At 38.0% G+C, this 14,776-nt stretch overlaps 2 protein-coding genes and 1 non-coding gene across 3 annotated transcripts; 1 reads left to right on the top strand and 2 right to left on the bottom strand.

Annotated features, from left to right (window-relative positions):
* Positions 1-740: 740 nt before the first annotated feature.
* LOC110463076 lies at positions 741-1,700 on the top strand. The gene has a single exon (XM_021517416.1). The coding sequence runs from the start codon at positions 741-743 to the stop codon at positions 1,698-1,700; it is 960 nt and encodes a 319-aa protein (XP_021373091.1).
* A 5,672-nt stretch (positions 1,701-7,372) lies between these two features.
* On the bottom strand, positions 7,373-7,462 carry Trnay-gua. The gene is given in 2 exon segments: positions 7,373-7,408; positions 7,426-7,462. It is a non-coding gene; the product is annotated as a tRNA-Tyr (tRNA).
* Positions 7,463-10,438: 2,976 nt separating this feature from the next.
* LOC110463141 lies at positions 10,439-14,294 on the bottom strand. The gene is made up of 2 exons (XM_021517511.1): positions 12,886-14,294; positions 10,439-12,219 (listed from the first exon to the last, which is right to left on the bottom strand). Exons 1-2 carry the CDS (start codon positions 13,752-13,754, stop codon positions 10,869-10,871), a joined length of 2,220 nt encoding a protein of 739 aa, XP_021373186.1. The 5' UTR covers positions 13,755-14,294; the 3' UTR covers positions 10,439-10,868.
* Between the last annotated feature and the right edge of the window lie 482 nt (positions 14,295-14,776).

Below are 14,776 nucleotides of genomic sequence, written 5' to 3'. Positions count from 1 at the left end.
TTTGGTTTGAAGAGGCCGTCAAACTAACAGAGCGCACATATACACAGGCTATACTATACAATTAAAGGTATGCGATTGTGTTGGTCGTAAAAAAACACTACTGTAATAGTTCGACATTGTTTTAATGTGTTGAAACGCACGGGTGCCGATCTCCACAGTTCAATCTTCAATACTTTATGGTTGATAAATCATGATAAATAGGTAACGTATACGCCATAGTTAATTCACGTCCCCGAAGTTGGAATGTTGAAATGTACGCGTGTTGCATTTCAAACCATCGACAGATTGATGTACATTGGCTATCATCATCGACCTTAAATTCTGTGTCGCTATAACTGACTTCATATTGCTTCGGTTTTTCTCATTATGAAGGTATCAGTCGAACCCATCTGAGTAAGAAAGGCTATTGGACATTTTGCAATTGTGCTGAATCATTTCGGGTGTCTTGTTGAGGAATAACGGTGGTAATAATGGTTCTTATGGCGTTCCACGGTGGACAATTAATTACCGGTGAATTTTACTGAGAATCCCCAGATTCCGAACTACATAGCATGATCCATTCGTGACAACATTGGTGTTTCATCAGTGACGATTGAATTGGGACATCTCTTTCCGGGGAGATTAGTGGATGATACATAGCGAAGAACTACATTTCAACACTTCTATAAGTTAATAATCTTTAATATATGTGGTATACAATGCTAATCAATTAGCAAAACAACGTAAACTATAGTGAATACATGGCTACAAAACAGAAAACCGTGCCGACGTCAGCAACCTCAAATAAACCATCATCCGCGCATGGAGATTCGTCTTCTTCGGACGATGCATCAGGCAAACAAAAGCATAGACTTGTGTCAAAGACCAAAATCGTGGCAGAATACGATATCACTGGAAATGCGGTGTGTATATGTCCTACAACAGACGGAGGGTTTTGGACGTGTAATGATAGCACTGGACTAGTAACACTACGAGACAAACAAGGCGATACAGTAAGTGAGATCAACCACGGTAACGGCATACGGGATATTAGTGTATCACCAAAAACACAGAATCTATGGGCATGCTGTCTAAAGGATAAAACCGTTATGGAGTTGACGACAGAAGGAAAATTTAATGAGAAATTCAGGACCGAAGATCAGCCATGGTGTGTTTGTGCAACAGCTGATGGCCATGTTCTTGTTGGAATGGTAAAAAAAATCACAAAATGTACGACAGAGGGAAAAGTAGTTCTTGCCTCGAAGAGAATCAGGTTGCCTGGGAGGAGACAGCTCATTTGTCTTCCGTCGAAGATTGCAGAGTGTAGCACTTCACACAACGTAGCCATGGTCGAACAGGACCAACCCATAGACGGAGGAAAAGACGAACCGCACATCCTGGTCATGAATAAGGATTTTCAGGAGCTGTTTCGTTTCCAAGGATCTGTTCCAAAACGTTTTTCCCAAGCTGCAAAGAAAAAGATAGAATCAGGCTCATTTTTCCCATTCGATGTGGCATTTGATGCAATAGGTAACGTTGTTGTGTCTGATTACAATAATTGCAGTATATACCTGCTGAATAATCGTGGCGAGTTCCTCAACCTATTGTGCTCAAATTCGAAAGTGGTAAGGGCCATTTCTGTGGATTATGACAATATACTGTGGGCAGTGTTTGGTTCGTTTGGCTCTCAAACGGTAAAGCGTTTGAAATATAGTACGTAGCGTCAGGTGTTTACACACAGGTGTTCGAGTTATTTATATTTATCATACAATCAAGTTAATTTGTATAAATAACAGCATACAGTATATCCCAATAGTCTATATCTCTGTTAGCTACTGTTACTTAGTGTAGACACTCTAATCTATTGTGATTTATTAATTCACAAAGGCGAACAATTTTCGATACCCGTTTTTGTAAGATTGAAATTACTTTTATAGTTACTTTTTATTCAAATTACCTATCAAGCAATACGTACTAATGTATCTCATTGAAAACTCTGGTTCATGTAAAGTGGCAAATTTCAGTGGTGCAAGCAATTTTTCTTCACATGCATATCCACACACTAACGTATCTTGTTCGAACGTATATAAATTTAAATATGATTTCTTTTCAACATTTGTAAATCAATTTTCCTAACTTACACTAATCACTCCATCCTCGATATCCAGGGGTTACGCTCTAGTACGCTCTCTTCACCCCTGGAATATGTCATAGTAAAATTGAAGGCTTAGTGTGCACCTTGTTGATGAGACAAGAAGACTAGTTCGATCCTTTGATGTATTCAAAAGAATCTCGCGGCTGACCTTGAAGTCGGGTGTCGCCCCTTTGAAATCTTCAAAGGACAGGTATCAGCCTAGCGATTAGTCAAGGTTTTTACCTGAGACCAATGAAACAGCTATCGTTGTGCCTTCAATTTTGCTATGACATATTCTTGGGGTGCAGATAGCGTAAGTGGGCGTAACCCCTGGGTATCGAGGATGTAATCACTCTTGTTTGCCCGGATGGAAGTGCACAGAGGGTCATAATGTGGGAGGAAACCGGAGTACCCGGAGAAAACCGATGTGGTCCGGCAGGTGACCCCATACTTTTCACAAAATATATCAGGGACAACAAACGAACAAAATATCACATTGAAACTTAATATGTAGTTGTTTAATTAATTTAGATATTGCGCTTTGAAATGTTAAATATCTTTTTTAACTAAGCAGAAAAATCATAGGCAGACATTTCAAGTTAAGTTGGTCAACTATTAATAGATCACTATAAACAACGAAGTATTGTATAGTGTTTTATCAGTCACAGCTGTGTATATTTAGACGCCCACTGATAGTCTAGAGTTAAAGTCTAGAGTTAAAGTCTAGAGTTAACAGGTTTCCAGTCCATTTACTATCAGTCCATCAGTCCTTTTTGGGATATCTGTCAAAAGGTCTTTGAAAAGGCCATGCAATCTTCCAATGCAAATACATAAAGAAAATACTGAAACCTATTAAGGGTCAACAAGCCCACTAACGCAAAGTATGGTCACCCTAAATTCCAACCCAATAGGTTGTATTTTCATATAAATGTATGTAATTTTGATATTTTTAGCTCGAGTTATTAACACGATATCTAATGAATGCCGAGTCTTTGATAAGGCTTTTATATTTAATATTGCAAACCATGCTAATCTCTTTCGTAGTAAAACTGTCGTGAATGACACATTATATAAAGTAAATGTATATACCTCCGGACATCTGTAGCTTAATTACCTACTGAGGAGGGACAAGCCAGTCTAAAATTAAAATGACAAATAGCATAGTGTATGATAACCAGTACTCAGAGGGTTTCATTATTTTATAGGTTTATATGTATTAACACATCATTGTGTTACTATGAATACTCATCACTATATTATCTCTATGAATAAATAGTACTCTGTAATCTAGAACTCTTGTTAGCTTTTTTATTTTCTGATTATCTACAGTCAAATATCGGTGTTACAATAGCTCGAATTGAAATTTGTCAAAATCCTGGCTCACTGACTGAAGTTCCAACAAACTTGTCAGTTTGCGACACAAAGTCCATTCCTCTGGTGAACTCGACTTCAACAACAAGAGGCACAATTGTGATTCTGCATCGCTAACCTGCTAGTAATCTCACACGTGTAACCTAAAAAGTGGACTATAATAAAGCTACAGGCAAAATATCACTATCTAGGACTCAAAGTCAATCAAAAAAGTCTGTTAAAAGATTCAAACACATTTGACCCCGGTGACCTTGAAAGTCAAACAAAAATATTAAGTTGAACAAAATTTATATATACGTTATTTATTCTTACAACAATTATCAACTTACAACTGATATGAATCAGCCTTGTTGGCCCGTGTGTTTACGCACAGGGGTCTTAATGAGGGTGGAGAAAACCCACGTGGTCGGGCAAGTGACCCCATATCTTTTCACGTCCGATTGGGGAATCGAACCCTGGTCGCCTTAGTGAAAGGCAAGCGCGCTATCCACTGCAACACCCACCACCGAAAAGACTTTAAAGCCCTTCATCAAAGCATGCAACTTGCCAAATATCAACACCCTAGACCATATTTGGTAACCCTACATCTCAGCATGCTCCTTGTTAAAGTTCATCTCCCTTGGTCTTTTGGTTATTCTTCAGAAGTTCTTTACAATTATAAATATATTGTACTCCTTTGACCTTGAATATGGGTGAAGTATTTCATTTGAACATATTTGGTAATCCTTTATCCCAGCATGCTACTGGCCAAATAACATTACCCTGGACATTTTGGTTATTCAAAGAGATCTTTTGATTTTTTTTAAACAATTGAACCCTGTGACCTTGAATATTTGAACTAAGTTTGTAGCCGCTCATCTTAGCAAATATCAATCCCCTTGGTCTTATGGTTATTCACAAGAAGTCATTTAATATTTTAATCATATTTTAACCCTTTGACCTTAAATATGGTTGATGGTCATTCAATTTTAACAAACTTGGTTGACCTTTATCCCAGCTTGCTACTGGCAAAATATCATGACCCTGGACTTTTGGATTATTGAGAAAAAATTCTTCAAAATATTTCGACGTATTTGAACTCTGTAACCTTGAATATGGGTGAAGGTCATTCATTTGAATAAAGTTGGTAACCCTTCATCCCAGCATGCTACTTACTTAATATCATCACCCTAGCCTTTTTTTTTGCTATGAAGAAGAAGTCATTTAAAGTGTTTAACATATTTTATACCTATGACCTTAAATATTTGTCCAAATCATTCATTTGAACAAACTTGATAGTCATACACCCCAGCATGTAACTGGCCAAACATCATCATCTTAGGCCTTCAAGCTATTCAGAAGGTACTTTGATACATATCTCGATATATATTTTTATGCAAAAAAGGTGCTGAATGAAAAAAGAAAGTGTTTTCTGTAAGTCGTCAACCTGAATCAAATACAGGTATCATATTATGGATCACATGTATCACATAGATTTAAGATTAACATTTGTGAACCGACCATCATTTATGGAATTGCAACCGATTCCCACCACTAGCAATAGCCTGTGTAAGGTTATTGCCATATCCTTTAAATAGGTAGCAATTTGCAAAGTAAAAACACGTATCTGACACATAAAACTAAACTTTTGAAAAGTTTTGTGATGCAGAGACATTTTATTTCTGTATAGATATGATACTATATATGTCTGCGCTGTGTATTGAGATATACCAGTTTTCGAAAATATTATTAAAGACCTTAACTCATTTCACACCATCAAACCGACATCTTACGATAATAATTCTAATCGATTTGGAATTATTTCAAAACAAAATGTTTCAAAAAGAGTTATTTCCCTTTAGTAAAATTTACCCCCTGCATGACCCTTGAGAGAAATAGATGCCCTTGGGTTGTGACTTACACAATGGTGGATCTTCTATATGTGTCTTATGATTTTTTACATCCACAAAGAAAGAGTGCCAGGTATATTCTAGTCCTTAAAATAATTCTTATAATTCTAGAATTTTTGGATATGAAGAAGTTTTAAATTTTAGCCAACTTTGAACCTACCTCTCAGCCCCAAGAGGTGAGTCAAGATTTTATTGTTACTACCATCAAACTACAATCCAATCATTATATTTCATTTTAATTATTTTGTTCAGAAAATTAAAAGAAAGGATATGTAAAATTCCCTGCTTCAACTAGTTTTTTTACCCTCTACAAATTGGAGAAACTAAAAGGATGACAGAAGGGTACTGAAATTACCAACTGTAATAAAATAACTTAATTTGGTCTATCCATCCATTAATTAAGAGTGTTTGATTTCTGCATCTGATGAAGATTTTTCAAACTTAAACCCATTTCCTCCCTTTGGACTCAACGTCGGGCCATGGGGTGGATAAGGATGCATTGTATTATAGTTTCTTGTTTATCCTACCATCTATCTGCTATCATAACACCATAATTTCAGTCTAAACTCTTACTAACTCAAAATACCTGACAGGGGGAATGGATGGTCAAAGGGTTACAATATAACAATCTAATTGGCCTACATTTTTGTACATGTGAAGAACTTTCCATCTAGGAAGAGCATTAATAATGAGGCAAAAACCATACCACCAATGAGTCGCAGGTTTGAGGCCTACGTGGGGCAGTCGCCAGGTACTGGTCGCAGGTCGGGGGGTTTTCTACGGGAACTCCGGCTTTCCTCCACCATCATACCTTGGTACGTCCTTAAATGACCATAGCTGTTAATAGGACGTAACCCCCCCCCCCCCAAAAAAAACCTCTAATAGATTATACATGCATCAAACAAATATGAAATACTTTGAAAAACAACAACTTTAACTTTGTAATTGACATTTAAAATATGAGTTGGGCATATCATATGTCTTCTATAGAATATCTGAACCATTTTTTTCCAAGTTTTTTTTAATTTTTCAGGGTAGGAATTGAGAGAAATTTACATTTGGGCGGATTGGTCGAGTGGTTAACACTTCGGCCTTCCACGCAGGCGGACGGTGTTGATCCTCGAAGCGTCGCACGCATGGAATATCAGAGAAAGTGTTTTTCTCCTGCCCACAATAAAATTGTATTGATTAATGTACATGATATGCTAATTGTATTAATTGTATATCTATGTACTGTAAAAGCGCTTTAGAGTGGCTTATGTTAGCTAGGGCGCTATATCAAATATTATATATTATTATTATTTGACATGTAGATCCTTTCCCTATCACTTAGGTGCAATATTACCTTGACCCTCAAATTTGCTTTGCTTGTCACCACTGATGCCACAGACCTGAAACATTAATTAAATTTTAACAATAACAGAAAATCACAAATGACTGTGCTGGCATGACTGAAATTAGACAAAACATCAGTTTCGGAACAAATTCCACAGCCAGCTACTGAATGGTTTTCTTTAGTATCACATAAAAATCTTGGACTTGAGCAAGGCTACCACTACTGTACAGTTTATATATACATGTACTACATTCATTAGAGTGCGGCAGTGCCTAGGGTCACCCACTGGATATCACCGTCACTCGAGGCCAGGTATTTATTTTATTATACCGAAAAAAAGAACATGGCTGCTGAAACTAACCGTACACGTATCTTCTTTGCGCTGTCACTATTTTGCACCAACACACACTCGTTGCTAGGGCGTTGGGATGACTTAATGTTAAAGCGAATGTGACAGTTTGAAATGAAAAATTGTCTCAGCCAATTAGATCACGGGATTTTCACTAGAGGTATAATGAAATAGTCTTGATCAACTTCATGTTTACAAATTGTGTCACTTCATACCCGAGGTCAAATTAATAAAGAATAAATGGTGTTTCATTGGTAGACTACAATGTAATACGAGTTACTTACTCTGATTTTCAACTACAGAGATAAAAAAAATCCCGCGAGCCGGAGTCGAACCAGCGACCTAAGGATAGCTATTAGATATACCACTACAGTCCTCCGCTCTACCAACTGAGCTATCACGGGAGATGTTTAAAGAACAAGAAAAGTTCGTTATTGTGGATTTATGTTTAATCCTGTTTACTGCGCTTTGTCACACATGGCGTTAAACAGTTTTGTACATTAAAATATTGCATAAATCAATTGTAGTTATGTTACTTTCAGATAAATCAAGCGATAAAGTTCTCCATTGTATAATAGCGAGAACTGTAAATAGCGTGGGCGTCAAGCATGGCTGGCTACACCGCGTTCTTTGCGTCCACTGGGTAAAGAGAGACAACTCTCGATAATGAGCTTACTGAGTGACCTAGTTTACAAGTAAAGCGTTTTAATGTTACACTATGCAAATCATAGACCCATGATCGTCTACAATTCTGTTGATTTGCTTTTAAAAAAAAATCTTCTAAAACTTTTTGAACAGGTCAGCGCCACTAGCCTAATGTTATGCGATCAATGACGCGCATTATTATGAAACAGTGCAATTTGTTCGATAATTTTTCTTGATAATACGTTACGGACCACGGACTTCGATAGTATAATTCCGTGGTTTGACTAAATCCACGGACTTAGATCTAATCTAATTCCGTGCTAAATCGAAGCAGATAGTAGGCCTTTTACGATGGGGTATTCCGTAACACAGAAAGGTAGAGTTCTACTCTTAAAATGCCCAAATCTTATAAACTGTAGCTGCAGACGTAAATCACAGAATTAGAGAAGTCCATGCTTAAATATCTCGATCTGGTTTAGAAGTAGATGTTCCGCAGTCGACATGTTTTAAAATTAATTCAGATATAATGTAGATCTATATACTGTGTCCTAGCATCAGGTCACGGTTAGTAGGGTGTCAGTTAAGCTGCAAAAACACCCATGGACATTTTCGCAAGTTGTAACTGTGCATGACCGTGACAAATTAACTGTTTTCAAGTTGGTACATATCTACTGTACTTACCTGTGTGTTGTGCTATGATGTCCGATTGAAAGTTTTCGTCATCAAAGTACCGCCGTCTTCCAGTATTCAACTGAAAATAAACTGCTCACATCCTAGCTGTCCTTTTGCCGCTCTTCCCATCATGTGAGTTGAGAAAGTCAGTGGCATGCGCAGAAGACTTCACATTCGTGCTAGCTTGTCAGCGCAGGTAAGGTCGTTGACCAACGACGCCAACAGCTGCGGACTGTCAAACTGGTACAGATTCTGGCGAGAGGATTGGTGGTAGGGGTTTGTAAAAGCATGCAGGGCCGACCTGAGAATTTGTAACAGCTATATTTGGACCTAAACTACGGTGTTCAGAGTTTAGGGGTTTCGATCAACTTTCGGGGGAAATGTCACCACAATTATGACAAATACAAGCATCGGGGTGTCATTTTACCTAAAATTGATCTTAACCCCTTAAACGTGTAAAATTACCTGAACACCTTAGTTTAGGTCCAAATATAGCTGTAACAACTAACAAACTCTCAGGTCCCTGTGAGTAAAGTAGGTACACATATGTTCACTGTTCGTGTATCTCGATAAGGAATGTGCGTTCTAGCAATAAAGACACTACGTACACGATGGAATTTTATCCTGACAATTAAACTGAAATGATAGAAATATGACTTTAACTTTATATAAAACGTGACAGAAACGGATTTACTTGAAATAGTTCTACAGGCTAATGGAATTTGGAAACTGAGCAGCCACTGCAAACAAAGCGTTGTAGTAACCCCTTGTGATACAATGAATTAGGCAATCAAATAATTTTGTCAGAAAAATGGCCCAAACGAAGGTTTATCTTATTTTATATTATTCATTTTATTTAATTTAACCAATTTATGTTTGATAGCTGGTTTGTTCTCCGATAAAATGGATCTATACTTCTATATACATATAAAAGACATGATTTCTGTCTATTCGGAGAAAATTACAACCAGGCTAACTAAAGTACATTATAAAATTGCCAAAATGTTGTATCGTTCTCATAGCATTAAAAAACAAAAGAACTTTGTATAATTAGAATGCATTCTCAAGTTGAAGACCATAGAATCTATTAAGATTTATTGTTTTGAATAAAATACTTCTAGTACGTTTCAAAATTAACATTGCATTTTTTTTTAAAGTTTTGTATTTAAATTTTGCATTTATGTGTTACTGCATTCTCGATTTACTCCTGGGCCCGTATTCATGAAACCGTTCTCATGCTCAAGCCTGGATTTTGTGCTCAAGCCTTATTTCTTCTTCTTGTTATAACTTAATAAATAAAACTTATTTTGCCAATGATTTAGACACATTTTGAAGATACTTGTAACCGAATACTGTTTTCATTATTTACATTTGACATTTTGATCGTTTGACATGATCTAAGCGAGTTACAAGAAAGTTGGTTTGAGTACAGAGGTCTTGATTGAGCATGATAATGGTTTCATGAATACGAGCCAAAAGGTTACGTGACGCTCACTTACGCTCTTTGCGGAGGGCGGATGGTGTTACTGATGGTTCTTACAAGATATTACCAGCTATAGAATGCGATTTTTTTAATAGCTCACGTTAACCAATACTTCAAATGATTCTGTACAATATACATTTGTTGTTAACTCGACAAAACCCCAAGTATTTTAATATGATGTAAAAATAATTGAGATGTAAATGGAACATAGGAGTCTTGAATCTAATTGTAACATTTTATATATATTTTTCTACAGCATCCAGCTTTTCAACTTACTTTATTTAATAAAAACTGTTTAAACTGAAGTATTAAATACAACGTTAATGAATTGAGAAGGCAAGATAACTATCCAATTTATGGTCGTTTATTTGTTAGTGCATGATAATCATTATAAGCATATAAAACACTCAACAAATTGTTTGTTTTAACATATTTTTAATGTGATAACATTAGGATAGATAATATTAACAAGTTATTAATCCTGTTGTTGACTGACTCTGTGTCCCATTAAACAGTAGCAAATGATAAAAGTATGCTTAACTATAAATGTGCATGTAACCACACGCTCAGTTTTTTAAAGAAAAAAAAAAAACGTTTTTTCAAAATAACGAGTTAAGGAATTTACGTGAGTTATGGAACGTCCATTAAACTGATGCAAAAACGTGTCTACCTGCACATAAAATGAATCTGACGTCATAGACATAATTATATAATTTACAGCGTACCAGACAAAGTCATGTACACAATCACACAAACACGCGCGTGTTGGTCGAGTAATTGACAAAACTTCTATTATAAATTGTCTTTATTTTTGAACTTTAACTTTGTGAGCTTTGACCTTTTGCCCGAGAAAATTGTCTTGGTTTAATTCAGTGATCTGCTCTTCGTGCTGATATTGTGCCATTTCTCAGGGTCTCCCTGGCCTTTCTCACTTAGCAGCAACTTTTAAACAGTAAAGAGACAAAGTCCGTCACCTTAACACCTCGTAGTAAACCCTGTAACACATAAAGTCACGTGTTAGACATGTCTACCTGACTATGAGCACCAAATGTAACTGTAGGTTGGCGGGTAGCAGTCGAGAACGAGTCGACATAATCTTGTTCAGAGAGTCGAATCTTTGCAAGAATCTGACGTGCATCATCCGTCATGTCCTCCAACTTATTTTTTTGAAACTTGATAGATTGTCCTCTAAACACCAGCAAACATCCTAAACCTAAGGATTCGAGTTTTTCGAAGAACTTTGTAGCTGCCCAGGCAGGATGTGTTGTCCTTGGTGATGACACGCGCTGCTCAAGTGGTACCGGCGGGAACAAGCGGTACTGACAAGCATGAGACGCAGTGACAACCCGCCCTTTGGATGTTAATAACTTCCGAATCTTTTGACAACATTTAAATAGGAATTCGCCATCCGGCATTCTGTAAAGATTGCTGGAATACCTGTTGTTCAGTTTAGCTTTATTTGCGAATATCTGCCTGGGCATCGGTCTATAACTAGACTGTGGACTACGTCCCGAGTTTGAACTTGACGCTCCAGCGCTAGATTGCGTCTGGTCATGTGCCAAAAGATTCAAATTATGAATGGACACTGGCACGGGAGGTTGGTTGTCGAAGTTCTGTTGTGAATACCCGCTCGTGGCAGTGACAAGTGACGTATTTCCGGTGATGTTCGTCGCAAGCATATTACTGATCTGTCCCACGTCCATCTGTTGATCAGGAAACACCGGTCCACCAGAGGGCGCCACAATGTTGTGTGACCTCGGGGCTGTATACGACGTAGTATAACCGTCACGGAGAATCATGATATCGTTACTAGAAGGTACGTACGGTTCAGACCTGATGTCAGAAATCTGGAAGTCTATAGAGCTGGACGGCACGTTAGATAGGTCGATCTTGCTCACAGTTGCAGTTCGTGGAATATCGTCGTCGTTGTCATATTCTTCTCTGTCCTCTATTTCGATGATGTCCTTTGTATCCATCTCCTCGCTAACAATACATGACGTCGTTACTTTGAAGTTCTTGGAATCTGCGGATTCAAACTCTTCATCCGGCGCAGTCTCCATCTGTGATTGGTGCGCATGTGTCATTCTATTTTTGGTGTGTTCATCTTTTGGTGGATCTAGTAACAACGCGATCTTCTGACGAAGAATGCCAAGAACTAAAGAGTAGGCTTTCCGAACTGTGTCCTGGTCAATTATCTTCGGAGGAAGAAAAGAACCACGGTTGACCATCGCTAAGCCATTTTGCAGCGCTATTAGTACGGCACATAATCTGACCACGTGACCGGAAGCAAAGTTCACTGACCCTCGACATCGTTCGTAATCCACGTATCGTTCTTTGATGTTCCGGATGTCATCAAAACACCTGAAATTGTACGAATTACTATGAGTAACTATTTGATGGAACATCGCCTACAAATCGTTAGTAAACTCGAATATAGATCATTAGTAACATCGCCCCAGCCAATTAAATTACAAGTTAATTATGGGACATTGACGCATACAAAATATTCGCAGCCTGTAGTCAGAACCGGATACATCTACCGTGCACCTAGGGCTACACAAGAACAAGTGATTTATGCGAAATCTACTAAACAACATTGTTTAGAATACCTACCGATTTCTTTCCCAATTCTCGGGCAAAATACAGCGTGTGCATTGCAAAAGATAATGTACGCAATCTAGCGTTACAGAGTGTACAATAGATGTACATACCTATACATTATACTAGACACTAAGTATATTATACGTTCAGTTTACTTGATATTAAGCCTAGGTATCCTTTATATAAAATCTACAAGGTACTTGCAATGTGTTATAGAGTCATTTGAATGAAAAACAGATGATATTAAGTTATTTGAAATTAGTTACAAATGTATATACTACAATTATGTATATAAAATATTACTTGATATTATGTATAAAAGTTACACGTGTATTAATATTTAGCATACTATACATTTAGTAAACTTGGTATAAAGTGTACTTTAACTTAACAGATTGTTACTAAAGATACACTGTATGTACATACTTCTGTAGTTCTGTTTGTCCGTCCGGGCTGAATGTGTAGGTGATCGTTTGAACCTGATGAAGGTTACGGACTGACGATAGGACCGACTGCAATGACGGTGAGTTGTGTGACATCTCCTCACTCTTGTCCAAGGACGGACACCAGTCGGGCGCGCATAGCAACAGTGCTCTCTCCAGCAGTCCCTCATTATCACATTGGTCAAAAATGGCGGGAAGATCCAACGCTTGAACGTTTGCAGAAAAGTTTATATATTTGTTTTGAATGTAGTTTTGACAGCCTTGGTTTGTCTCCGGGGAATCTGGACCATCATATAATCGTCTAAAAATGCCGTAGTCCCAAGCCTTCCGTTCTGTTTCAATTTCATTGCGTGAAATCCACGACCCAAGATCGTCTAATACCATGTACACAGAACATGGGGCATCTTTGTGATCTGTGGAAATATCCTGTTCCGACTGAAACAGACGTTTGATATTCTGTTCATCAATAATCTGCCTAGGGACAGACTGATCATTATTGACACTATTCAGGGCCCCGATCTCTTGTTCAAGTTTTAGATTTTCACTTAACACTTTTCTAAAGACTGTGGATTTCCTCTCGCCACGTCTAGCTGCTACGACTGTCCACAGTACAGGGGTCTCTTGCCAGTGTTGACCCACGTGTATGACCGTGTTAGGTCCCATACAGCTAGCCACCGCGGTCAGTAGGGGACAAAGCAGCAAGTCCTTAGCACAGCTCAAAATAGCGGCATGCCCACACACAAATCGGTCCACGTCGGTACCAAGAATTTCACTCCAGTTGACTCGAATTCTCTGTGCGTTTCTAAAACGGTCTAAATAGTTCCTGTTAGTCGAGCTTTCAGCGGCCGCCATTGTTCCTTGTAGCAGCTATACACTATTCCAGCATAGCGCTATATACACATGCGACCGATTGAATGCGAGTAAGATGGCGGATGTGTTCACAAAACGAGATTGACTTTAGCCACCGCACTGCTACATCATCAGATTATGTTAGTAAACAAGTTTTATGCTGCTAAGTCCAGGTAAAAGTTTCACGTGATCAATGACTAGAACGCAGACACAAAAGCTTTCCTCTGAAGACCGCTACACAAAGCTCGCTCGTCCTACAAGTCGTCTGCTAATGGCGGCAGCGTGCTAATTTTAGACCTATCCGCATTCAGTTGTGTCGCTCGATCCGAGCTATTGCAGCTATCGGCCTAGCATGAGGCGCCCGTGGGGAATGCAATTATAAAGATAACGCTAATTAGCGTGGTGTAGTGCCTTATTATTTCCTATACCAGAGGCGAAACTGGAACACCTTTATCGTTGTAGAGCGTATGAGTTGGCGATAGGATATACATACATACTAGCTACTTATGTGTATAAATCTCTGCCGGACGAATAAAGGCAGGTTGTCGATATGTATGCATTTATATAGTGTCACGGACTGAGGTAATCTTATAACGTAACAATCGGTGAGAAGTGTGCTTCAGCCTTGTCGCCAGGTCCAAGGGTACAAATTGTTTTACTTTAGACAACAGGGCAGTTCAGTAAAACATTGTTCCCTGTAGTCTGTGTGCTAAATTACTGGTCATAGGCCTGCATTGAGATCACGTTTAGGTAGATAAGACTATCCGATACTGGAACGTAGAGTAATTGAATGGCTCAATTATTCAACGATGAACATACAAAAATATCTATTGAATGTCGCTTACATGATAATGATGCACCCATCTAATCAAATCACTTTGTTTTAACGGCTACAGTGAGTGTTTTTGTGTTTATAGATTCGCAGTTTGCCTAGCTTTTTAAAGACACAAGAAGCGTTATTCATACAAACCTGAGATACAAGGAGCTTACAAGTATTTCCTCGGCAAAAAATAATGTATAAGTAT

The sequence above is a fragment of the Mizuhopecten yessoensis genome, unplaced genomic scaffold (genome assembly GCF_002113885.1).
Source record: "Mizuhopecten yessoensis strain PY_sf001 unplaced genomic scaffold, ASM211388v2 scaffold10867, whole genome shotgun sequence".
Taxonomy (NCBI): Eukaryota; Metazoa; Mollusca; class Bivalvia; order Pectinida; family Pectinidae; genus Mizuhopecten; species Mizuhopecten yessoensis.
Note: the sequence above shows the minus strand (reverse complement) of the source record. Positions and strands in the feature narration are given on the sequence as shown.